The 25,400-nt window shown below is 50.7% G+C and overlaps 2 protein-coding genes across 6 annotated transcripts in view; one reads left to right on the top strand and one right to left on the bottom strand.

Annotated features, from left to right (window-relative positions):
- Positions 1–3,527: 3,527 nt before the first annotated feature.
- Positions 3,528–25,400, top strand: part of TESK2 (testis associated actin remodelling kinase 2) — a 109,882-nt gene continuing 88,009 nt past the window's right edge. For both annotated transcript variants that reach the window (XM_027683378.1, XM_027683379.1), the window contains exon 1: positions 3,528–3,647. The gene's annotated coding sequence lies outside the window, so the exon portion shown is untranslated. The remainder of the gene's footprint in view (positions 3,648–25,400) is intronic.
- LOC113967625 (mucin-5AC-like) lies at positions 10,674–25,106 on the bottom strand. 4 transcript variants are annotated; one of them, XM_027683384.1, is made up of 5 exons: positions 25,006–25,106; positions 15,029–15,499; positions 13,665–13,994; positions 13,340–13,500; positions 10,674–12,523 (listed from the first exon to the last, which is right to left on the bottom strand). In XM_027683384.1, exons 1-5 carry the CDS (start codon positions 25,070–25,072, stop codon positions 12,479–12,481), a joined length of 1,074 nt encoding a protein of 357 aa, XP_027539185.1. In that variant the 5' UTR covers positions 25,073–25,106; the 3' UTR covers positions 10,674–12,478. The 4 variants fall into 4 exon arrangements, with proteins under 4 accessions (XP_027539185.1, XP_027539186.1, XP_027539183.1 ...); XM_027683385.1 differs by lacking the exon at positions 25,006–25,106 and adding an exon at positions 20,885–20,930; XM_027683382.1 differs by lacking the exon at positions 25,006–25,106 and adding an exon at positions 20,706–20,835.

Genomic DNA, 25,400 nt, shown 5'->3' on the forward strand with positions numbered 1-25,400 from the left:
ATCCCTTCAGAAATGCGAATTTCTTGCTTTGTGGAGTCCCTTTATATCTCCTAGAATCCCAAGAGCTTTTTCTCATTTTATCCATGCCCTCTGCGGTGGGAGGGCAGAAAGATCTCCGTCCAGCTCCCTACTTTTTCTCTGTTGTTCTGAGATTTTCCTATAAGGTTTAATGTTGTGCTGGATCAGAGGTCGCCTCTGGAAAACGCTTGGAAGGGGTTGCCCTCTCTTTCTCGGGTGCCAAATCTGCTGAGCAGCCACAAAGCACAGCCTTCCAAAGAACAATCTTAGAGTTTACACGAACTCGGGATGGAAGCGTGGAGCACCCAGCAGAGGCTTGGCCACACCAGGTAGAGGGGACACACCTTCAGGGAGTTCGGGGGATGCCCAGCCCTGTGCGTGTGTTACACGAGAGCAGGGACAAGGCAGCTGCCTGGGAGCTGCAGGAGCGTGTCACAGGAGGGTGCTGCTGGCTGGTGGCTGCTCAGAGCTCTGCAGGACAGCTCCTGTGGCAGATTGCTTTCACAGGCGGTGGATTGGCAAGCTCAGAGACGCTGGGGACTGATCTCTCATCTTGCCGTTCTCTCTTGCCAGCTGTCTCCTTGGTACCTGCCTGTGGATAGAGTATTTGTCTTGTGGAGCACGGTTCATTTCCACGGGTAGTATGGCTGTGGCTTTACTGATGTAGAAGGTAGGAGATTTGCCAGCTTTGTGAGGTGAGGTCTTCTGTTTAAATCCTGAACTGGCAAAGCTTGAAGCAGGTATGACTTAAAAGTCTGCCCTCTCCTGGAGATGACCTCTGGCAAAGTGCAGGAAAGGTGTTTAGTCCTTCTGAGGCAGCTCGTGAAGGGGGTGAACAGGCTACCCAGGGAAAGGGTCACAGCGCCAAACCTGACAAGGTTCGTTTGGACAATGCTTTCAGACACATGGGGGATTTTGGGGTTGTCCTGTGCAAAGCCAGGAGTTGGACTCGATGATCCCTGTGGGTCCCTTCCAGCTCAGAATATTCTATGATTCTAAGTGGCAGCCTCTGTTACTGAGACATTTGTATCCTGAGGGTTAGCATCTCCAGATCATTCCAGGTTGGCGTTGACAGTGGGTACCTGCTGTTCCCTTCTCAGCTGTCCTTGGCACTGAGCTGGCAGGGTCTGAGTTAGCTCATGGCTTCCCTGAGCCATCTTGTCTGCCTTGTTTAATCAGGAGTATTGCTGTCTTCTACCCGAGTCCTCTGTCAGGGCTCCACATGCTCTCCCTCATTGCTAGTTGGACATTACTTGCATTTTGCTGTGATGACTGGACATCATAATCAGTGCCTCCAAGAAGAGGTGCTCTTTGAATTGCCTTATAGAGCTTACTCTATAAAATAAGAGCTTACTCTAATTCTTTCATCCCTCTTTTTCCTTTTCACTGTGCTTGCCTGGTGGGAACTAGCTTTCTTTGTGCCTCAAACCCCCCCAGCTTGGCCCTTGCTCTGCCCCCACTCCTACTCAAGGGTTCTGGCCTGCTGCCTGGAGAGAAATGAGTGACAGCTCAGCTTCCTCACCAAGGATCCTTAGATGTTTTTGACTCTGTTTAATTGTATCCTCTGTCCAACCCCAGCTGCCCTCGGGCAGCTGCCAGATGTCAGAACTATCACAGGTCTAGCAGAGGATTCATGTCACTGTTGCCAGCATTTGCTTCCCCAAACAGCTTTGTGCTACAGGAAAACAGCATCCAGAGAATATGTATCTCTTCCCTGGGGGAAGGCAGCGATGTCTCGGTGAGGTGTCTGTGTCCCAGGTATGGTTTTGTGGTTTGGGTTTTTTTGTTATTAGGAAAAACACAACACTCTCATTCCTCTCCCTCAGGCTAATGATGATGGGCTACAGCGTGATTGGGTGTCATCATGAAGCATTTATACAAAAAGAATCGTTAGTTCTCAGTGTTCCCCACAACATTAAATAAATATCACCAAAACACAATGTTGTACTGGTTATAACAGAAGGGATTTTTCTTCTGCTTTCCATCCACAGCTCTTGAAACCTTTTTCTGTCCCTGTTAAAGAACTTTTGCTCTGCATTATGTTGGAACCTCCCAAATCTTTGTTTGCGAAGCCTAGCCATGAGTGATGATGATGTTGGAACCTAAGAGAGACTCACAAATCGTTTGAAGACTCATGGCAATTTGTTAACTGAAATGGAGTTAAAGGACATCTTAATTCCTTGTCTGTTTTTCTGATCTTTCTAGCCCTTGACCATTAGCATATAAATGTCTGTTTTTATCAGTGGAGAAGCACTCATGAACACTGAGTCTGGAGGTCAATGTACCTCTATTATTAGGTTTTCTTTGATAAAAAATATTGTATCAACTTGGTGAGATGTTTTCTATAATGGAACTTCATTGCAGTTCTCCTGTAATTAAATATCAATTCCCTATTTCTTTCTGTAAAAGCCTAATGCCTTCCCTTATTATGTCACTCTCCCACCTGTTGTTAAGCTCTGATATGTTGTCTGTTCTGTCAACATCAGCTTAAAATGTTCCAAGCCCTCTGCTTTTTCCTGCCCTGGCCTCACAGCACATTGCCTCCTGAATTTCTGCCACTGCAGTTGTTGGCTGTACTGTAAATCCGATCAGGGAGCTGAGCTGGTTCTAACAAGTGCGTCATTGTTTGGGGTTTTTGTTGGTTTTTTTTTTCCCCTGAAGTGGTGTGTTTCACAGTGCTGCTGCAGGAAAAAAATTGTGCTGGCACAACTGAGAGAACAATGTGAACAGGGCTAGGTGGGGAGGCAGAGGTTCTGCTGCCAGACTGTTTATCTGTGAAAACACAACTGAATTGCTCAGCAGAGCTGCTTCTAGGTATGATTTTGTTGGAAGCCCCATCAAAGTAGTTCCCACCCCATCCCCACCCCCAGTAACTGTTCCATTAGGCATTGCTAAGCTTAAGAGACTGTCAGTGTTATCCTTCTAGCAGATCTACAGTCTCTGACCTGAAGAATCAAGTGAAAAGTCTGTTCTGGAAGAAAGTGCCATCCATGGCACCTGCAAAGAAAGACAGAGATCGTAGGAACAATTTCCCAGTTACTCCAATTTTATTAACATTCTGGGACATGGTATTCCAGCCTCTCTTTGGTTTAGAGATCTCATGGTCAGGTCAGGTGTCCTGTTGTGCCTTTACAACACGAGCTGAGCCCTGTATGGGAAGAGTTTTGCATTGTGGCTGTGGCTTTGAGCAGAAATTAAGTGGCTGATTCTTCGTGTTTTAAACCTCCATGATGTGGAGCTGGTTGGAGCTGTTGGTGTCAAAGACGGGTGAAATCCAGTGCCTGAACATCTTTGCCAATGTGTTTTCTTGCCTGTCATGGACCTGTTTTCTGCTGCCTTGTGCCACTGCTTGTACCCATGCAAGAATAAGAAAATGCTATTAAATTGGAATAGCAGCAGTTTCTTCACGAGATAACAGGTGCCACAAAAGGCAGACAGTGGAGGTTTAGGCTCAGCAAGTCCACCCTTGAACTTTTGGCCTAATCCGCTGCTTGCTTAATTTCTTTTAGAAAGAAGCAAGAACTTGCTGAGAGGCAGAGTGGTTTTCTCCATCTCTGGGCGAGGTTTCCACCTCAGAGGCTTCATCTCCGATGAGCTTTCCAATGCTGCAGAGATCAAGGTGCCTGAAGGTAAGTGTGGCTGAATCTTGCACCCTCAGGATCTAAAGAACCTGGCGGGGTTTTCCACAGCAATGGGGGTGACAGAGCTTTACTGTTCAGGGCATTCCAGAGGTCATGCTGATGGGAGGCACTTGCTGTGCCCAATTTTACAGAGTATTAGGCACCTAAAGGCAGGAAGGCAGTCCAGTCTGGAGCAGTGGCCTGGCACTTGGGCCAGAGTTAAAACTTTGCTCTGAGAGCAGCATTGCTATGCCAGGACAGAGGTAACATGTGTGTGCCTGTCTGCTCTTTCATCCTCCCTCCCCGTGCAGTGTCAGGGTAATGAAAAGCTGCATGTGAGGGCCAATTATGATACTTATCACTTCCTCTGACAGTGCCAAGATACCATTTTTTAATGTGGCTCTGGTTTTGTTTTGGTGCTGACACACAGCCAGTGAGAAGGTGAAAATTGCTTGCTTAAAGAAGGTTCCTTTCTCAGCCTCTTTATCCTTTTGGATTTATGCCTTGCTTTTAGGATATAAAACAACTTTCTGTTTGCATTAACACTTAGCATTAAAAGAAATCAGGAACAAAGGGCTAATGTTCCTTTAAAAGAAAAAAAATTCATGCCCTACTTTAGTAAGATGCTTAAGATTCTTGTGAATGGAGGCTGTAAGGCATGTTAAACTGCCCTGTGTTCTGTTTTTCCAATTTACTAATCCTGCTGATTCAGACTTTACTAGCAAACCTGCTACAATTAACTGCTTTATAGATGCAGTCGTAACATGTCAGGTTGCTGTTTGGGCAATGTCTAATGAGCCTGCAATTCCCATCAAGGGGTTAAGTTTTTTCTCTAACATTTATTCTGAGGCACATCAGTAGAGCCTTACTGATCAAATGCTCGAGCAAACCCCCTCATTTAATAATAAGCAGCCAGTTACCTGTTGCTGTAGTATAACCTGCAGTTATTAGGAGTAAATATTTATGTCCTAGTAGCATCAGAAACCCTGGCCAATATTACAGTAGAGGCACCCAGTAGCTGTGCTGGCAGCTTGCTACCATACTTGGAACCATGACTCACTTACATGGGCACCTATTTTTATTTGAACTTAATGTAGCTTACGTGGATGCTTGTTGGTATTTCTGTTTCAGTAGGAGATAAATGAGGATGTTTTTTAATAGAGTTTGACACAGATTGCAGACCACGCTGAACCAGCAGTGCTGGAGGGGCTAGACAGAGGCTGCTGTTTGTTCTTAGGTTTGGCATGTGGGGTAAGAAGTCTGGGGAAGGCTAATTCTTTGGTCTTTTGGTGTAGAATGCACAAATATCTCCAATGCTGTGTTTTGAGCTGGAGGAGAGCAGTGCTGGAGAAGTGACTAGAAATAGCTGGAGTGGATGATCTCAGCAGTGACCTGACAGCCTGCCTGAACTAGAGCTAGCTGCATAACCTTTAATATTAACTAAAAGATGCACTCTTTAATGTCAGGAACAACTAAAAGATGGAAAGGATATTGTCTTCCCGAGGTGGGCAAACTCTTCTTCTTGACTTGTTTGTTATCCGGATTTCCCAGAACTGGAAGCACTGAGGTGTGGGGCTGACCCAAGGGAGGCAGCTCAAGGAAGGGACACAGCCATTTTGATGAATCCTTCACAGACCTGCCCTGTCCCACACTCTACCTGAGTCCTGAACTGTTGGCTGCCCCCTTGCTTAGACCTACACTTTATACCCTCACAGCACCGTGCTGTGTGTTCTGTTCTTCCACCCCAGGCAACAGGGGGACACCACTGATGCAGGGCCTGATTTGTGATGTGTCAATCAGCTTTTGCAGTTGCCATCTGGCTTGCACAGGGAGAGATGCTGTGGTGCTTGGCTGCAATGGGAGTCAGAGAATTCCTGGCTCTGGTCCTTTGTTTCAGCCCTCTCACATCTTCTGAGCTCTCATTTGGTGGACCAGAACAAAGTGAGAGAATTTATTATGTTGTCTCAACTAATGCCTTCAAATGGTTTGCTCTTTTTTTGTTGGGTTCCCCCCCCCCCCCAAAATATACTGTAAGTTTTGGGTTATGGTGGATATTGTTTAAACTGTTAGCTAACTACAGCCCTGGGATGTGTAGCTGGGCTTAGATTGTGCCTTTTAGGGAAACTATGTACAGCAAGAACAGAATAGACACAGACTCACCATAGATTTACCCTGTCTGACAAGACCCAATATGGAGCAGCTGATTTGACAAGTGCTGGTAAATTGCTTCCTCTTGTGTGGCACAAAACAGGCTGAGAAATTTTGTTATTTGAACAGAAAGTTCCATGAGGACCATAAAGGGGAGGCTGCTGGTTTGTTTTATGAGAATAGAGTGCCTTAGTGACAAAAAAAGGGCCTTGTGAAATTTCCTAATGTGGTTTGAATTTTTTAATTCCATTTGGCTCCGAGATAACCTAATTTTAGAACTGCTGTCTGGTGAAGGAGAAGGGAAGAGATCAATGAATGACACTGACTTCAGAAAGCCTTAAGACTGTGGGGAAAGAGGACAACAGACTATTTGATGTTGGAGGCTTTGTAGTTTAGCAGGTGGGATAGTGCAGGAGATATCTCCGTGGCATTCCCTTTGCTCCCTGCTTCTCAGTCAATACAAAGGACTTTGGGATGTGGCACAGAGTCGGGGATGCTGTGAGGGGAGTCCAGCAGAGCACAGTTAGGACTGGTTTTAAAAGCAGGCAGAGTCTGGTGACACTGAGAGTAGCAGCAGGACTCATCAAGCGGAGGCTTGAGCACAGATCAAGACAGGATACAGTGGCAGAGGCTGCTCCTGTGAACTCCATCTCATTCTGTGGCTTCTGCTTTGAAGATCAGGCTGAGATCGGTTAGTTTTCCTTCTCCAGTGAACAGCTGCTTCCCAGAGTTCAACTCTGCTTCTTAGAGCGGATCTGAATGTGTGAGCAGCCCTTGGCAGATCGTGGGCAGGGTGTAAAAGCCTCCTCGAGTGGCTTAGATCCCACTGAAAGTGAGCTGCAAAGTGACTTGGAGCATCCATGAAATAGACTGAGCAGGATGTGAGTGACCAATTCCCTGTCACTCAGTGTGAGCCACCAGATTAGACTGTAAAATAAAGGGAGCTCTTTTCCCAGTGCTTCTCTAAGGCCTTTGAGAAAACAGGTTCCCTTTCTGCTGGATAGCCACAAATAGTATTGTACACAGTTCCTTCCACCAAAAACATAGCCTTCCCACCTACAAATACTGAGATCCTTTTTAAAAAGTAGGCAGAATTTCTCACCCTGCCCCCAAGATTATCAGAAGGGAAACTGAAACAATGATCATGTCAGTGTCTCGATTTGCTGGTGTTGTCAGAAGGCACAGCCAGGATTAGCACAAAGGAAACCTGTGCTAGTTTTGCAGTTGTCCCCAGCGAAACCCTCGTCAGTCAGAATCAAATGAGTGTCTAAATCTGGCTGAAAGGCATGTTTCAGAACCCATGAACCTTGTCTTGTTCCAAGCAGAACCTGTAATTTAGCATCAAAACTTTCAGGAGTTCGGACATAACAGCAAATTTTAAAGAAAACGCTGAACAGGGCTGACTGCTCATCCCTCTTCCTACAGCTTCAAGATAGACCAGTGTGAAAGGAAACACTCTAATGCTTGTGAGAGTCATCCTGTGACAACTGATGTGTACTTCTGAAGGAGACAGAGGATTAAAATAGGGGAGGGGAGAAGTTACCCTGTGGGAGATTGTCAACAGATGTTCCATTGTAGTTCAAAGAGCACTAGCAAAAGGCTTCTGCTGCAGGGATATATTAATTCTGGGCAGTTCATCACAGGGAGACCTGTTTTATGACTGGGAGGATACCATAAGGTATCTTACTTAGTTACCATAAGGGAACCTACTTAGGTCTTTATTTGAACTGTGGGTGGGGAGTCTGGTCTACCTGTAAACAGAGAGAGGGCTGAACAGTAGGAACAAACACGTACTTCTTTTCTTCCAGCTGTGACCACTGTCAGTCTGGTCAAGATCAAGCTGGTTTTGTGGTTCAGGGGGTAATTTGGATGATGAGTCATTCAATAGAAAAAATCTTACAGAGGAACTGAGGCTAACCATTGTTAAACGGCTGGGGCACGTGAGGCAGACCTGTGTTGAGTGTGTCTTTCAAGTATATTTATTAGACAGGAAGTGGGAACAAGCACAAGGAAAACTGTGCTGGCTGCCAAGCAGATGAACCAATTGATCCCTTTGTCTTTAAAATGCACAAATCTGTCAAGTTTGGCACTGTCTAACACCCTATCTATGCTTCTCTCCTGAAATAGTTAAAAGATTTCTTATAAAAGTTTACTGATGTTGCAGAATCAGCTATGGTGGGGGATCTAATTCACAAGCTCTGTATCACCAGGCACAATTAGAAAGTCCTATTCTGAGTAGGTCTGAGTGCTTTATCTTCTGAGACTGTTTTGAAGTTGTGCTTCGGGTGAAGGTTCATTTTTCTCAGATCTGTGAGGAAAAATGTCCCCTGTAGCATTAAAGTGAGGAAGAGTCTTCATTCAAGTGTGGTTGGATGGGGAACTTTGAACTCCTTTGTTATGCTTCAATTCCGGGAGGTTGAACAATCCAAACCACAAACAATTTTGGGAGCCTAATACTGATGGAGACTTTTATATTTGCAGTCATGGTCTTCCAGCTTTGCTTATCACTTAAGTATGTATCAGGAGGACTACAGATTTGGCTGTTTTATGGACAGGAAGTGCAATACTTTTTTGCCTTGTGGGGGATGGAAGGGAATATTGGAAAGAAGATTCCTGTTTCACTTCTGCTATGTAGTGAAGCAGAGGTAGCAACGAGATGGGAACATCCCTGGCAGAGGCTCAGGAGGTTCACGTAGAAAAACTCTTCCCTTCCCCCATGACAAATCCACATTTACACCACTTTGAATGTAGTAGTAGAAATTTAAGTATAAATAATGTGGATTTGTGCAGCCTCCTGTTTCCTTCCTAGGTGTCTGGGAAGGAAGACATGTCTAGGCATGTCTGTTCTCCCCTGGGATGAGAGGAGCACCAGCTACTAAAAGCTTCCCAAGTTCAGCATCATTTCATAGCCTTCATTACTGAAAATTTACTGCTCTTCCTCCCTGGCTCGCTCCTGCACTCCTGCTCCCTGGATCAGCAGAATGCCTTTTTCATTCTGATTTAAGTGGTAACAAGCACAGGGGACTGTTATCCGTGGGAAATCCTTATGGGGTTGTGGATCTTGTGAGACCCACACACTGCCTTGTCCACTCCAGCGCTCCTCGAGGCAGTTGCTCTGTCTCTGAACAGTGTCTTTAGCCTTATTTACAGACTTGCAGGGTGACATGATGGTTAAATACACAGTGTCTGAAGCTAAAATACAGGCACTGATCCATGAAGGATAACTGAGTGGGCAGAGAACTGGCACATAGCACAGGTAGCCCTGCCCTTGGCACAGTAGCTCTACCACTGTCACTTTTCAGCTGCTCAAATCCCTTTCCCTTCAAAACATGAGTCTGGAGAGAGGAGGATGGGAGGGCAGAGGTGGCAGGTGGGTCTCAAACTCTGCTTTTCTTTTTCCAGGGTTTCTTTCCCTTCTATTTAGCTTTAAACCTAAGTGATTTGATTGATTCTTGGTTCCTTGCTAATTAATAATATAATTGTGCCTTAACCCAGGAGGCATTAAAACTAAACCTCATCAAAAGCGAGAGCTGTGTTCAAGGGGAAATGCAGAAACTGGCAACACTTGATTTCTGGTGTTCTGTCAGTTTGCTTTGCTGTACTGGAAAGATGAAGCCCACACAAGTGGCCCGAGGTCCGTCTCCAAACTTGGCCACCTCAGAGACTGAATCACCTGGCTGGGAGGTCAGAACTTGGATGGGTGAAGGCAGAAAGCTTCATTTCCAAGGGTGAATGCCTGCACAAGCCTGTCCTGCTGCTGCCTCTCCAGCTAACACAGACCTGCACTCTGCAACCTCTCCAACAAGGCAGCTCAGCAGCTTGTTCTGCAGAGGAAGAATCAGCTCTGAGTAGGGTTGGTGGTAAAAAAGCAGAACACTAGAAACTCCAACATAAAGCACCAGAATAATGCTGACTTTAGACCTGAGAAGACTGGCTTAGTTGTGGCATGTTTGTTCTGTACTTAGTTATTCAATTTTGTGTGGTTTTATGTTGAGTCAGGACTGAAATCTCTGCAGGGTTTAAAGTTCACCCCCATGTCTTCAGATTACTCAGCAAGCACTTTGCTAGGCTATGAAATCTTTGCTCTCCCCTTGCTCTAGATCTCCTAGGGATTTGCTTTTCTACATTTGTTATGGGAACTCTTTACAAAAGAGCATAAGCCCCATGACCAAGTAGCTTTACTCACCACCTTTTGTTTTTGCAACAGAAAATCGTGTAATACAGTCTATATGACATGAGCTGCCTGATTTTGCCAAAGTATTCTGACAGCTGGGAGAGACTATTAGCTCAGGAGAGATTCCTACCAGGTCTGTAGCAAAAGGTGTGCTTTTGAGTGCCTCCCTCCCTGTGGGTCTGAGCTCTGAAGGGAAGAGTTCAAAACAGCTATAAAGCTAAACAAAAAGAAGTACATGCCTTTCAATTTGCTTTGTCTGCTGTACTATAGAAAGAAGCATGACAGATGATGCTACTTAGGTTTGGATTAGGCTGGCTTTCAGGATATTTCTGTAAATAAGGTTTGGGGTTACAGTTGACAACAGATGAGAATATCTTCAATCAGAGGCAAAAGAAGGGAGTCTAGAGGTGTAGGTTAAATTATTTGGTCTAGTGCGGTTCTCTAGGACAGATTTCATCTGATTTAACTGTACAGAAATTAATCTCAGTCAACCCAGACAGGGAATGACCCTGACAAGAAGGAACACAAGCAGGGGGTGGTGTCCTTCTGAATGCTCAGATCTACAGTTCATAGCTGTCTGGCATTTTCTAGTATCAGCTTTGTGAGTCTTCCTGCCCCGGACTGCTGCTGTTGAATCTATGACAGGATTCACTATGATCTATAAAAGCTTTTCAGTTAGATGTTTGCAATGAAAATATGAGGACTGAGACAGCTTTGGCATTTGTAACTTTATTGCAGAAAAAAAAATCCACTATCAACATATTTTACAAAGGAAGTCGCACTTTGGTGTCGGGCGAGTTTTCTTCCTCACCCCTTTCCCCTGGACAGCGATGCGTGGGAAACCAGAACAACCAGCCCCTGCCCTTTGGATTGTGTGCAGAGACACTTTCCAGCTATGCCAGCCTGCACCAGTTCCAGCCAGGATGGAGTTCTATTTTCCACGACTAACTTGCCAACTTTGTGCCGAAAACCAGTAGCACCCTGCCCTCCGGCAGGGGAAACAAGTCTGTAGCTAGGGAGATGGCTCTGTGCAGACAATGCTGGATACAAAAGCTTTGGAGTTGTGACAACTGCCCTTTAGTTCTCATGCCACAGTAGGAGAGAACCAACCCTTCTTCCCTATGTCATCGGGCATCCTTACAATACACAGAGGCCAAAGCCAACAGCTGAACCCAAACTGCACTGCAGCCATTTGTCAGTCACTTCGGAAGTAGTAACACAGGGAGGAGGAACTGCTGCCTTGCCCACTTCATCTATCTGACCCAGGCCAGTTCTGCTCCATCTTTGGGCTTTCCAGATAATTTGGGCCCTGCTGATGGGGAAATTCCCCTTTTCCTGCTACAACAAGCAATAACAGCACTGTGAAAAAAAAAGGTACTTTTGCTAGTGAGGCCTGGTATCTGTCCTTTGTGGGGTCAGTGATGTTGCTACTAAAAGGAGAGGAGAAACTGAGGCTTGTAAGAGCAATGTGGCAGATAATCTCTAGCCCTTGCTGTACCCTGAGGGAGCAACTGGCTTAGTCAAAAGTCAAACACACTAGAGAAGGCATTTCTATTTACCTGCAGAGAAAAGTGAGCTAGGAAATAGGAGCAGGTGTAATTACATAAAGACTGTCATGTCACACACAGTCTGGTCTTTCTAAGGTGAGGGCACCAAAAGATCCTTGGACTTACACTCAGAGGCTCTGGTCTGTGGGTTTCCTTGAGGGGCCTCAAGAGCCTTGGATGCAGTCTAAAGCAGTGACATTTTGAGGCAAAAGTGCAGAATCTAATCAGCCTAACACCTAGAAAGGGAACGGGAGGAAGGCACCTACATCCAGGATCTGTCCTCGTGATAAGACACGGACTGGCTCAAAGACCAATATCAGAAGGTAAAGGAGCTTTGACCTTGCATAGCACAGGAGGGACAGGGAAGCAGAGCAGTCTATTATCCTCCTGGTAGGTGTTTCAGGACGGGCGGTGCCAATCCTGGGACTAAAGCTGAAACAGGAACAAAAAAAGTGCAAGAAAAAAACCTCAAACAAACAACCTTAAAAATACAGAACAAGAGGGAGCCCAAGAGAACTGATTTCCACACCCTTGGCTCCCTCAGAAAACAGCAGTCTCCTTTGTTAGCACTGTGCTGACACCACCAGTGTTAAGAGCCCTTGTATGGATCACTTGCCCACCTCCTTTGAAACCAGCAGCCACCAACATGGACAAAAAAGATCCATGCAGAACGCGATGGCAAAGGTTGTCTTGGCTAATTGGTCACCACACTAAGAGGAGGAGGCAGCTCTTCAGGGCATTATTTTGAGAAGAGCCTGGAGGAAAGGGCCAGACTTGGGCTCTGATTCGCAGCATAGAAACTTCAACACTGAACTATTTAAAACGTCTAAAAGGAAAAACCATCTGAAAAGGATCTTTCGGTTGTGTGCAAATCATAGCCCCCCATTCCTTGGTAGATCGTCTGGGACCAAGTCCTCAAGGCCTTTTCCTCAGGGAAGTTCAGCTGGCCAGGCAGAGGACAACCTGGTTGCCTAGTAGCTGTAGAGTGAGAGAGGGGTGTCCTCCATCATGTCATCCTAGAAGCAGAGAAGAGTGCTTTAATGAGATGTCTGCACGATGGCAATACGGTGCCAGCCTGGAAGAGTGCTGTGCAGGCAGCACGGCCTTCTTTCCACACTGTCACAGTGTGGCCATCTGCCCAGCGATCCACCTAAATGCTGTCCCTGTGCAGCTCCTGGATATTTGGACTGCCACTCTCCCTCCTGCTCCAGCAGCTGGAGAGAAGAGGTGTGTGCAGGAACTGCCTGCCTGCTGCAGGGATGTGGAGAACCTCAGCTGTTGAAAACTCCACTCTGGAAACAGCATCAGCTTGCTTGCTAGCTCCTATACTCCTCTGTCCCAGAAAGCACAGTGAGTTAGTTGCAGCCTCCCCAAAGCTAATTAATCCTCTAAAACCCTCATTATTTTATATATTCCCAAAGGGTCAAACGCAGACAGACAGACAGACAGACAACCGCCTTGGAGCAAAGCACAGAATCTGCTTCGTCACAGTCACAAAGCAAATATATCAGAAAACAGGAGAAGAGGCTAGGAAAGTGTCATTTCAGGACAAGTTTGGATGGAGCTCTCCTTCCTCCCTCTATTTAACCTCTTAGCATTCCCCTGCAGAGTGAGGGGAAGGCAGAGAGCTTCTTTAGTGCCCAACCTTGAGACTTGCTGTCTTGATTCAAACCCTGGATGGAAGGAGAGGGACCTAAGAGGGAACAGGAGTGTGTGATCAGCATTGCTGCTGCTGCAAATACCCAAAGCACTGCTAATATAGTAGCAAGGGAACTGCAAAGCAGTCAGTAGCAAGCCAGACCCTGTCAGGCTGGGCTGAAGGCATGACTCACCATGGGCAGGTCCTGCAGGCGCCGGAATTCCATGCGGTTGTTGTGCTGGCGGTACCTCAGGAAGCCCACCAGGCCGAGGATGCCCACCATGACAATGAAGACGGAGATCACGGTGATTACCAAGGGATCAGCCCTTGTTGTATCAGCCAAATTGGGTTGCTCTGCAAGGACACCAAGGGAATGAGGCCAAAGGAGAGCCTTCAAGGGCTGGAGCAGCAAAGCTTTGTCTTTTCTGGTTCCGCTCAGTACAAGCACGAGGCAATCTGAGGTAGCCCCAGCCCTTTGCTACGTTTTGTGAGAGCAGAGACAAAAGCAGAACATTTACCTGAATTTTCATCATCACCAACATTCAACACAGAAGCTTTCTCATGCCTGGGCTCTGATGACTGCGCCCATGTAGATGTGCTGGTGGGCATGGCAGCTGTGCTGGCAGACGTGGAGCTGGTCATGAGGGGTCTCACCGTCACAGTCCTGGAGGCGGTGGCAGAGGACGTGCTCCGTACGGTGGAGATGGGAGCAGAGAAGGTTCTGGGCTCTACAGTGCTCTCCTCTGTGGCACCCACAGGGCTCGTTCCTGGCCTGGTTTCAGACCTTGCTGCTGTGGGCCCCACGGTCTGCTCATCAAAAGGCCCCAGCTGAGAGCTGTTAGTTGTTGCTGCAAAATAGGAACAAGGAGTTAAAGAATAAGTGCAAGCACACTGTTCTGTGGAAATGGGCAAGATGGAAGCAAGGCTGTAAGGAAGATTGCTGGGATTACAGGAATAGGAGCTTATTGTCAGTCCCTGGGAAAACAAGCAGGACTGATAGTGCAGGCACAGCTGAGCCACGCTGTAAGTCACAGTACTTAGAAAGTCCTCTTGGTTTTCATATGTGCCACTCTGCAATGTCAGCCACCTCAAATGGACCCACAAGGCTTGTCCTTGGGGACAAAGGACAAGCTCAAACAGCTCTGCACACAGCTGGGGGTTACCCCAGAGCAAGACACTGGGAAAGGTCTCTCATCTCTCCTTATGGGGAGCACAAAGGGGGCTGCCCAGGGACTAAGGCTGTGTTGTTTTGTCACAGACCCTGTGACACAAGCCAGGGCAAACGATGTGATTGCGCATGAACCCCATGCGAATCAGGGGCCAATCAACACCTGTCTTGCATTAGGGGGGTGTGACAGCCTGGCAGGCCCCAAAGTGGGCAAGACTGGGATCGCAGACCCTATAGCCAGTCCCCACGCTGCTCAGAGGGACCCAGGGTAGGGGCTCCCACAGTTGCCCAGGGATGGACAGGCTGATGTTTGTGCCTGCCCATCTCCGTGCTTTGTGCTAAGGGAGGGTGTGCTGCCCCATCCTTTAGGTAGCAGGGAAGGCTCCTGCTGAGCCCCCAGTCCTGGTGCAGGAGGAGCACAGCTGGGCAGCACTGCTGAAGCATGTTGTTTCAGATGAGACATATAAAGGATGTCCCTGCACACAATCACTGTCCTCATCACAAAGCAGCCAGCCCAATTAATACATAATGAACGTGGTTTGCAAAGAGGATGCTGAACTAACACCTCTGCAAGTAAGTCCCACTGAACTGGCTACACTTAATGGCTCATTCCCTTCTCCCTCTCTCCAGTTTCCAGGAGAGTGCTCAGATATTTCCAGGCTGAGCATCCCTGAGGTAGGACTTTCTGCGCAGGCAGTAAAGGCAGAACCTCACCTGGTACAGTGTTCAGAGGAAGCGAGGGGGTTGCACTGGCGGCCTCATCCGTTTCTTCAGTTGTGCTGAAAGGCTCTGTGGCTTCATGGCTGGGCTGGTTTTCTTCCAGAGTGCTGGCAGTTGGGGTAGGGGAGGGGATTTCAGTGCTGCTGTTGACTGACAAGCTCAGATTGTGGTGCTCAGAATGTGCAACTGTGATGTCCCCAGGGCTGGCAGTGGTGGAAGCCTGCAGTCTCTCTGCCTTGGAGCCCGCCATGGGGGTGGTAGGGATGAAGCCATTCTCCACCTCTGTAGTGTGGGCCCCAGTGGCATTGAGTGTTGCAGCAGTCAAGTTTTTCTCCAGGCTTGTCTGAGGAATGGCAGTAGTTGCTGGACCAAAGTCAGAGGCTTCCCTTGGCTGATGTGAGGTTAGCACTGTGCTAGGAAAAGGTGATGGTGTCTTCAAGGTCTCTCCTGTCTCCTGTCCCTGTCCTATGGAACAGAGTTAAGAACGAGAAGTTTGTCACAGATCCCACACTGAGAGGAGAAAAAAAGCAGGAGGACAGAAATAGAACCTTTTTATCCCCTTAACTCCAAATCCAGCACAGATTCACACTTGGGAAAGGGATTGAATAGTTACTCTGTCCTCCTGGCCTTTCTGAGGCCTGAGATCTGCTCTAGGTGACCTTCCTTTACCCTCCTCCCCCTCCAGCCCTGTGTTCTTGTTCTGTGGGGTCAGCATCACCAATCCCTCTACCCTAGAGAAACCGTGAAACATTTTTCAATTATATGGGTTTGTTAAAAGTACCACTTCAGACCTGATTCTGTAGGAAATTTTGATAAGTCTTCCTTGGTTCACTGAGAAAGAGTCAAAAGTGGTGCTGAAAAAATACACATGAGGAAAACATGGAAGTAGACCCTCCAGCTCCCTCAGCCTGATGAAGTGGAGGAAAGTGATATTTAAAAAGTCTGTGGCTGGCAAGGGTAAAGCATATATTGTGAGTCATTTTAGTAGTACTGTGGAACTGCTGCTAGAGGGTGAGGTGAAATGGGCAGCAAGAGAGCACTACAGCTAACAGGGCTGTTGGTGTGCTTTGGGAGCCGCCTTCATGAGCTATTTACAAACACATCACCAGCATGAAGTCCAACTATTGTCACAGAAATGGGGAGCTACTCAGCCTCCCACTACAGCAAAAAGGGCCAGAAAGCAAGGATCCCCCCAGATCCACAGCTGTTAGACATTGTGACAGCATATGGGAGGAGGAAAACCACAAGGCTCTTACACCGCCCGTTCATTAACACGGATCCTGTGAGGGTTTTTCAGAGTGTAAACAGGAAGAAAACAGAAATGTAGCCACATCAGGATGGACTGTCCAGACAACTTAAAAACCACATAGTCAATATTTTGATGATTTCTATTCAAGTTTCTGCTGAAGTCACAGAGGCCTGATGAGCCAACTATACAAAAAAATGAAGGTACTGAAGCAAATCCATCATGCCCCTCCTGTCCACGGTGAAGAAGCATCCAAAGCAGATGCCATCACCAAGAAACATTCATCCAACAGCAAAGCAGCCCACTTTTGTACTGCTTTGGGGAAATCTCAGTAGTTTTTAAAAGCTTTTCAGAACAGACACAGTTATCAGAGCTCTTCTCCAGCTACAGCACTTAACAGGCCCTAAAAAAAGACACAATACGCCTCTCTCTTGAGACCTTTGCAGTATCCTGACCAGTTGGAGAATTCCAAACCTCAAAGCAGCCTGACAGAGCTGTGCTTCCCCGACCCAGGGCCTCAGTCCCAGGAGGGCTCCCGCGGCACTTTTGGAGAACAAGCTCTCACAGGGAGCCCCAGCTGGGGCAACTTAAACATGAAGACCAAAGGCAGAAGTGATGCTCCCTTTGGCCTCGCCTGGATCCAGCTGTCCGTGGCCAGAACGTGCCTCCAAATAAGGCGAGCTGCTCTTTGCAACGGAGCTCCGGCATAGGATATGCTTACACTAGTAACACCTGGAAGGAAAAGAGCTGAGCACTGTGTTTCCTGGGATCAGGCACCAAAACACACAGCTCTTCATGTGACAATTTCCAGCCCTAAACCCAGCACTGCTATTCAGCATGCTGCCTGCTGGGTGAGATCCCTCCAGCTCCAGAGCGTGCGCTGGGCAATGCTGGATCCCGGCTGGGCACTGGCGGATGCTTGCTCAGTAAACACCCAACTGCCACTCCCACGCAGCAAGAGACGCACACAGAGCCGTGCTGTCACCGTGGGATAAACAGGAAAGGTGGTGGCCAGATGCCCAGCCCGTGGCAAGCCTGGCTTTCAATAGCTGGCCTGTGCCCGGAACAGCCTCTCATGAGGTGGCAAGCCATGACTGAGGTCATGAAGGGGAAGGATTTGTGGAGAGCTGTCTTGCAAAAAGGCCTAAGCAACTCTGAAACCATCATGCCAGTTTCTGACTAGAAACGGAAAGCCAGAGAGAAGGTGGACAAGTCTGGACTTCACACACAGGGCACCTCCCTGCAGTGTCAGGAACTGGCAGCCCTGCCAGGAGGTGCTGCGGGACAGGAGTGTTTGTGGGGACAAGCAGCTTCCCCCGTCCCGCTGCGCACACAGCTCCCCGCTGTCTGCAAGAGTAGTATTTCCCTAAGCTCTTCTCTCCAAGTAGCCACACGTCTCCTTCCCACAGAAACTGTCTGGTGTCCAGCACTGCCAAGGAATTGGTTCCCTGGCAGATGGGCCACTCTGGCCCAGGCCTGGTGTAACACAGCACTGGGGTGTGTAAAACCTGGTTTGTAAAGAATTGCAGAAGAGATGTTAAAATTGGCAGGTGAGGAGCAAGGGAGTCGCTGAGAGGCCTTTGAGCAAGGCAGGTGTTGATGGCACCTGGATTAGCAGGTCATCCAGCCCAGCACATCACAGCACCCCCAGCTCCAGAAACAAAGGAGGGCCTGATAAAAGGGAGAGCCTAATCCAGACTAACACAAAGAATCAAGCCATTAAGAGATGATGGTGGAAAGACAGAGAAGGCAAGAGCCAAGGAAACAAAGAGCTGTCAGTAAATTCTGATCACCCAGGGACAGACAGACAAAACATGCCCATCACTCGTCTGTCAGCTCCTAATAAGGGCACATCCAAAGCCACCAAGCACAGCACCTGGGGAAACCTCCCATAGGAGCAACTTGGTACTTGTGAGCTGGGGGTGTTAAAGACTGCAAGCACAAATGACTTTTGTCTCAGTTTTGTTTTAAAATAAAAACACCTCCCCAAAGGCCCTTGCATTAAGATTGCTACATCGTTGCTGCAATGCCACAGCTTTGTTTACCACAGTTTTATCACCCAAAAAGGCAACCCATTCCCATGCAGCTCCAGTGCAAACCCTGTGGTACAGCGGGGAAAGCAGGGTGCTGCTGCAGCTGGCTGTGCTGGGGGAGACCCAGCAAACCCCAAACCAGCTGTGATCCACACTCCAGGGTCCAACCTCTGGGGTCTGCGCTGGGTCTTCGGTGTCCAACAGGTGGGTAAATCCCCAGCTCCAGCGCTGTCGCTGCTGCTCCAGTCACTGGGCAATGTTGGGTTTAGGTGTTTATTGGTTACCTATGGAGACGCAGGTCAGAGCTCGTTCCTCTGGCGTCCTCCTGGAGCTCTGCTTCCTGCAACACACGCCAGGTAAGCCGTGCCTGTACTGCCTAAGGCATCACCCTCATCAGCTCCTGGAGACAAGAGGGAACCGTGTCCTTCTTGTTTCAGATGGAAGGGGAAGGAGTGTGGATGCTTCACTTTCACCAAGTGATCCTCCAAGGCCTGACAGTTGTAGCAACCCAGGACAGCTGATAAAGGTACCTCATCCTTGGATCCATAACAAAGCAGATACAACTGTACCAAGCAAGAGCTCTGGACATAACAGCATCTCTGTTTCCCTGACAGGGAACCAAGTGTGGGCCTGCTTTGGTTATGCTGCAGTGCCTGCTGAAGCAGAGCTGGCTGCTGGTCCCCTGGCTACAGCCCCTCTCGTGCCCCTTGTCTGTACTAACCTCCAGGCTCAGCCTGTGCGTGGTGAGAACCAGAGATTCCAGACCACATTAGGGCAGTGCTGGTGGATTGGGAGCAGCAGCTCCCATCAGACCGTGCTGACTGCAGTGACCTCTGTCTGGGAAACAAGAGGGGCAAAGGAAGAGAGCGGCCCCAGGGGAGGAAGGATGCAGCCAGCCAAGAAGCCCCTGCCTTGGACAAGGATGGGAAACACTCCCAGCTCCCTGAGGGAAGGGAGGGCTCTGAACATCAGCCCACGGCTTCGGCCCCTCTCCAGCGCTGCCTGACACCCCTGAGGGCTCTCCATGCCATCAACCCAAGCTCCCACCAACTCCAGAGCAGACATGGCAAAAATGTGCCATAACGGAAAGGAGTGAAGGAAGCCAGCTCCGCAGGAGACAGGGCCATTCCTGCCTTGTGCTCCCTGCCTGAGTTTCAGGGCTGGGGCCAAGTGAGGGGACAGGGAAGGTTTGCACAACCAGCACAGAGCATTGCTGCTGTGTCAGGGCAACAATGCAGAGCAGGGACGTGCCCTCCATCCTCTGCCACAGCAGCCACCCCACTATTTGTTTCTCAGAACAGAACAGTGACACAGAGCAGGGCCTCAGCTGGACCAGCCCACTGATGAGCTCTGGCCACAACCCTCTTGCCACAGTCTCAGCAGCATCCTCTGCTCCCTCCTTCCTTTTTCAGCCAGAAATAGCAGCCTGAGCTCCCCAAAGGTCAACACAAATCCAAGTCCTATCCGTAGACTTTACCACTGTTTTTAAAACCCCTCTTAGGATGAGATGGAGGAGAGCCACATAAGGCAAAGAACCCCATGGCAGGCTGGCTGATAGGGCTCAGGGGGAACAGGCAGCAGGGTGCAGGCTGCAGCCACTGCTGGAAAAGGTGCAGAGAGACCTAGGTGAGAGCTGAGCACAAAGATGAGAAAGGATTCACCCAGGATTTCAGAAAAGTTCCCGTGGGAAGAGGACTCCCTGGTGTGGATGTATTCTCCTGTGCAGGCTGTCACTGTCTGAGGGCAGCACCTCGCTTAAATCAGCTTCCTACAGAGTGCATGTCAAACCACTGCTCTGATTCATTGAAAAGGCACCCAAACCCTTCTACAATGCTATTTTGGTGCACTAAATGAATTCAATGTCCATTTAAGTTTAACAGATGCAGCTGCAAACAAACCAGTAAAATGGAAAAATAAAATGTTTAAAAAGTAACAGTGTAAACTGTAACCTATATGTATGAAAGCAATTACATCCTATTGCTTAGCAAAGTACTCAATTAAGCGTAGAAATTATCTTTGGTTGCCAGTTATTACCGTTTTATGGTTACTAACCAACGGTAATTAAGCAACCTCTTCAAGGCAAAATAGCTTGAGCATAAGTGCAAAAAAACCCAACATATAGTGGGATTTAAAACCAGGGCTCTTCATTTAATTTAAAAGCAGAACTGGAAGAGCTGCTGATTAGATACTAGCCAAGCCTGATGTCTTCTTTGAAAAAAAACAATACCCAAACAACAAGCAGCAGAAGAGATTTCTGGAGCCCTTCAGAAAGGTGCCAGATGCACCTAGGGATGCTGTAGAGCAAACACTGTCATTGCAACAAAGAGAGGCTCAGAGACGTGGATCCAATACGAAAGGCAGCTGCTTTGCAAACTCAGCTCCAGCTTGATACCTTGCAGGACCTCGATGGAGGCAGGATACCAGTGGGCTGCATTTGCCACGCCCTCCAGCGCTCTCCCTGCCAGGGCTGATGCTTGGACTGTCCCCATCCCCATCCCTGCAGAGAGAGGCTGGACAGGCTCCATCTGCTGCGAGAGAAGTCTGGGCGTGGGCCGTAGGCTCAGATCTGACCTTGAAGCCTGCCCACAGTGAAGCTCTTCATGGCAGCAGTTAATTAACTGGACCCCACGTAGCCTCTGCGAGCTGTTGTGCAGGCAGAAAACTGGGGGGGAGGGGGGCTGAACCAGGAGCTGCAAAGCAAGGGCTGAGGTAAGAGACGGGAATAGAAACCGGGTCTCCTGACCCAGAAGCTCCTTCCAGCCCACAGGCAGGTGGCCACGAGCAGAGCACGGGACGGGGTCAGATTAGATACAGGGTGCTGAGTGAGCGTGGTGCTGGGGAGACACAGCCCAGCACCCAACCAGCCCAGGCAGGCAGGAGGAAGCCTCCCGGGGGCATCTGTGGATGCCAGGCTGCAGGCTTGAACTCCTGGGGAACCAAAAGGGGAGGCAGTGCTACCACCTTCACTGATGGCTCTGTGTTTGGGACAGGGACAACCAGGCAACAGTGGGATGGCAGAGCAGAGCAAGAATTGTGAGAACAGGGATGAACAGCCCTGGAAACGGCATCATAAATGCCAAGCACAGGTATTTCAGTACTTGGAAAACCCATGAAACAGCACAGGCATGTCCAGAGCATGCAGCAGTGCTGGAGCCTGGGCCAGGGAGGGGTGCAGTGCCAGCCTGATTGCCTGCCTGCAGGACACAGCTCCCCAGGGTGGCACGGTCTGCCTGGTCCTGCCACATGAGACCCTCCTCACCCAGCCAGGGTGGTGAAAGATGCAAGAAACTTCTTTTCCACGGGTTTTCTCCATCACTGATCCCCCATTTAGAGGTGAGGGGGCTTATCCCGAATTCATGTGGCAGAGAAAAAGGAGAACAAGCTGCTTTACCACCACTGTCACACCAGCCAGTTATTTTCCACTGGCCACCTGCAGCTATGGAGCATCCTGCTTGGCAGGAAGGTGCTCAGGAGGCTCCCGTGCTGTTTGCTTTTGTTCCTCAGTGGGGGACCGAGCCATGATAAAGATCCCTTTGCCCACAGGCTACTTGGGACGTGCACAGCACCCATGGCCTGGGAAGCCTGCCCTTCTCTGGGGCTGTGTAACCCCAATACAGCAACAGCAGGGAGCTCTGGCATCAGCCAGCCCTGGCCCTGCTTACCTCAGGAGTCACAGCTGCACTGAAGGAAGCTTTCATGTCATTAGAGAAAATTAATTAGCCAGTTGCCTTAATAGCAGCGCCATGTCAGCAGGGAGCCTGCTCTCCAGTGCAGCATGGCTTGAGCCAGGGGAAGTCCTGACATCAGGAAATCTCCCCAGCCCTGAGCAGGCCCCAGGTCCTTCCAGCTGTGTGACTGCTGGTTCCATGGGCTGTGAGGCTTCGAGGACACATCCTGCCCTGAGCAGCAGTAGTTTGGGTCATGTTGGCACATGCCCTGGCCCTGCCCTGGGCAGCCATATAGAGCTCAGGATGTGGCCCCAGATCCCAGCATTGCTGAGCCTCATGAGAGGTGCCCCACAGAGCGTGGTGGGGATGGCACCCTATGGAAACCCCTGCAGCAAGAGCTGTGTCTGCTCACCCAGAGCATTTTGGTGGAAAGGAATGAGCAGGGGCCTCTGAGCTTTGGATAGTCCCTGCTCCCCTTTGCCTGGAGCGATGGGGCCAAGGGAGCTGAAGGAGGTGAGTGCTTTGCCCCTGTCCAGAGGGTCAGGTCTTGGAAGGGTAGCAGGGAGCCAAGACCCATCCTGCACCTGGGGGTGGGGGAAGAGCACGTGCAGAAATCGAAAACTGAGAGCACTACATGATGGGGATGGGCAGGGGCAGCAGGGTCAGGGTTTACCCCACACAGCTGGAGGTGCCGCCCTAAGGAGAATCGAGCTACAGCTCAATTCTGGGTGTTAAATTCTGGAGCCATCCTGCCAGAGCTAGGATGAGTCCATCCACTCCTCCTCACCCTGAGCAACAAGGGGAAAAAAAATCCTGACAAATGGGCTGTAGGACCCTGCAGCAGACACACTGCCTGGCTGTGTGCGCGGCCCCGGCACCGACAGACGGGGCTTTATGTGCTCACGCTGCTCCCGGCCCCGCGCCGTCCTCTCCGCTTGTGAGGCAGCTCAGGGAAGGAAAGGCAGCAAAATGCCCAGACTAAAATTACTCGGGGTTTTATTTTAAAGGCTAGTGGTGCTGGAGGAAGTGAATTTCCGCAGGCAGTGAAGAAAGGCTGCATTGAGAGGCCGGGGTGGGCAGAGCACAGGGTATGTGGCAGCCTGAGCTCCTCTGTGGCCCCGCAGCAAACCTGGACTGGGAGTGGGAGCGGGACACTGGGTGCAAGGGGGATCTGTCCTGGGAGCAGTACGGAGAGCAGCTCATGGAGCTGGGGCAAGCAGAGTTCTGGATGGATTTGTCTAGGGAGTGATGACTTTGGGGCCAATCTTTGGGTGAACCATTCCTTTCCTCCATCATTGTCCTGCTGGGATTCTCTGGTGTTTCGTTAAGGGTTGTGCTCGTGGCATTTTTTTATTGGTAGCGTGTCTTCCCTGCTGTCTATTTTCACAAAACATTTGCTCTCTCAACCCTGGTTGGGATTAGCTAGCTGATCCAAAAGGTATGAGGACAAGGGCCAGGTCAGCTGCATAGGTACCATTTCCTGAGGCTGTGAAGGGACTCTGGGATTGGAACACTAAGCAGAAAAGATCCCAGGAAAAAAACAGCAAAACCTTAGTTTCTGGTACATTCCAGCAGTTTGAGCCTTGGACTTTGCAGCAAGAGGGCTCCTAGGAGCCAGCTGGGGTGAGGGGCTCCCTGGGGTTTCCCAGTGTGCTAGAGTGTGAGAGACAGGGCCAACACAGTCAGCAGCAGCAGCCCAGAGCTCCTCCTCCTCTCAGCGGTGGAAATCCTGAGTCCTTCCTCTACCAGTGACTGGTCACCCCCCCCATCCCATCATAGCACAGCCACCCTCGCGTGGGGAGTGCAACGTTACCCAGGGCTTTGCCCACATAAAGGGAGCTGGTTTGGGACTGTTCCCTGTGTTCAGCCTCAAACCAAGCCAAACTGCATCCGGCACCCCAAACCTCAGCCTGAGCACTACTCTTGCTGCTGGGGCTCAGCCCCACAGGCATCTATGCTAAGGTTTTACTGGTCCTAATTACTTATTAGAAACCGAGTTTCTATGTGTCATCCGTCGGTCTCCATTGCTGAAGTCACGCTGCTGCGATCTGACCAGAATCTGGCCAAGGGTTTTTCCTCAACCACAAAGAAGAGGAAACACGTTTTACTTCCTGAGCCCCAGGCAAGCCCCTAAATGCCACTGAGCCTTTGTCACTGCCAGGGTCACGGGGAAGGTGACAGCCCCCCGACTCGGGGCACACACACTTCAGCCACGCGGCAGAGCTCGGCGGTGTCGGAGGACGGGGCTGTCAGCGCCACGCTGCAGACTGTGCCTGCCCACGTGGGGACGTGTTGATGGTGGAGCCGAGCCGAAATACGGCCCCGGAGAGTCTGCCTGGGGCCGGGGGCCGGCTCCTGCTCCGTCCCGGACACCGGCATCGCCTCCTCTTCCTGCAGGCTCAGAGCGCCCGTCCCGTCGTGCTGCGGGAGGCGGCAGAGCTCGGGCTTTGTCCGGGGTCCCCTCGGGGGGAAGCTCAGCGGTGGCTCGGAGGCACCCGAGAGCTGCAGCGCGGGAGGCAGGAGGCTCGCAGGGCTGGATGCAGGAGGGCGAGAGCCTCCAGGATCCTTCCTCCCCTGCCCGCGCATCCCCGCGGGATCCTGCCGGGCGCCGGGCGGGAGGTGAGCCCGGGCGGCTCCGCCGGCGGGAGCAGCGCTGCCGGCAGCTGCCTTGTATGGGCAAGGCCGGCACCGGTGGCCGCGCTGCTGCCCGGAGCGCGGGGCTCGCCCGGGACCCCCCCGAGCATCCCTGGGTCACCTCACCTGCGCGCCCGCCGGGGCGACGGGGCCGGGGGCATCCCGCCCGAGTTCAGGGGGCGGGCCCGGGGTGCTGCTCTCCGGCGGTTCCCGTCCCCGGAGGGGGCTCCCCAGACCCTTCTCCCGCAGTCGCACCGGCGGGCGGAGGAGCCCGGGCCCCGGCGCTGCCCCGACGGCTGCCCCGGTGCTGCGCTCCCCGCCGCCGCCAGCCCGGCGGGTTTCCCCGGGCCGCCTCCCCGCCCCGGCCCCCTCGGGCGGCCGCCCCGGTACCTGGCAGGGCGCAGAGCAGGCAGCAGGCGGCGGCGAGGCGGAGCAGGGCGCGCCGCGTCCCCTCCATGCTGGGCCGATCCGCGCTGGCTCCGCCGGCGGCACCGGGGCGGCGCCGGGGCGGGCCCGCGGCCGGGGCGGGGCGGGCGGCACGTGGTCCGGCCCCGGCGGAGCGGGGTGGGGGCTGCTGCCGACCCCCGCACGCCTGGCCCGGGATCTTGTGTCTCCGTGTCGGACAGCGCACTCCTGGTCCGGTCCCGGTTCGGTCCCCGGCACCCCCGGTCCGGTTCGCACCGCCGCCACCATCGGCGCTTGGTCGCCGGCATCCTTGGTTCGGGCAGGATTCTCTTGGTCCAGTCCCACAGCGGCGCCGGCATCCTCAGACCGGCCACTCCCGG

Source organism: Neopelma chrysocephalum, unplaced genomic scaffold, assembly GCF_003984885.1.
Source record: "Neopelma chrysocephalum unplaced genomic scaffold, ASM398488v2 Primary Assembly neopelma1_64, whole genome shotgun sequence".
NCBI lineage: Eukaryota > Metazoa > Chordata > Aves > Passeriformes > Pipridae > Neopelma > Neopelma chrysocephalum.

Coding starts and splice junctions, on each gene's coding strand:
- LOC113967625 (XM_027683382.1), bottom strand. CDS start 20,808: ATGGGGATGGGGACAGTCCAAGCATCAGCCCTGGCAGGGAGAGCGCTG. Junction 13,995..15,028: donor TCCTCTGAACACTGTACCAG/GTGAGGTTCTGC, acceptor CCTATTTTGCAG/CAACAACTAACAGCTCTCAG. Junction 12,524..13,339: donor GCCTGCAGGACCTGCCCATG/GTGAGTCATGCC, acceptor CTCTGCTTCTAG/GATGACATGATGGAGGACAC.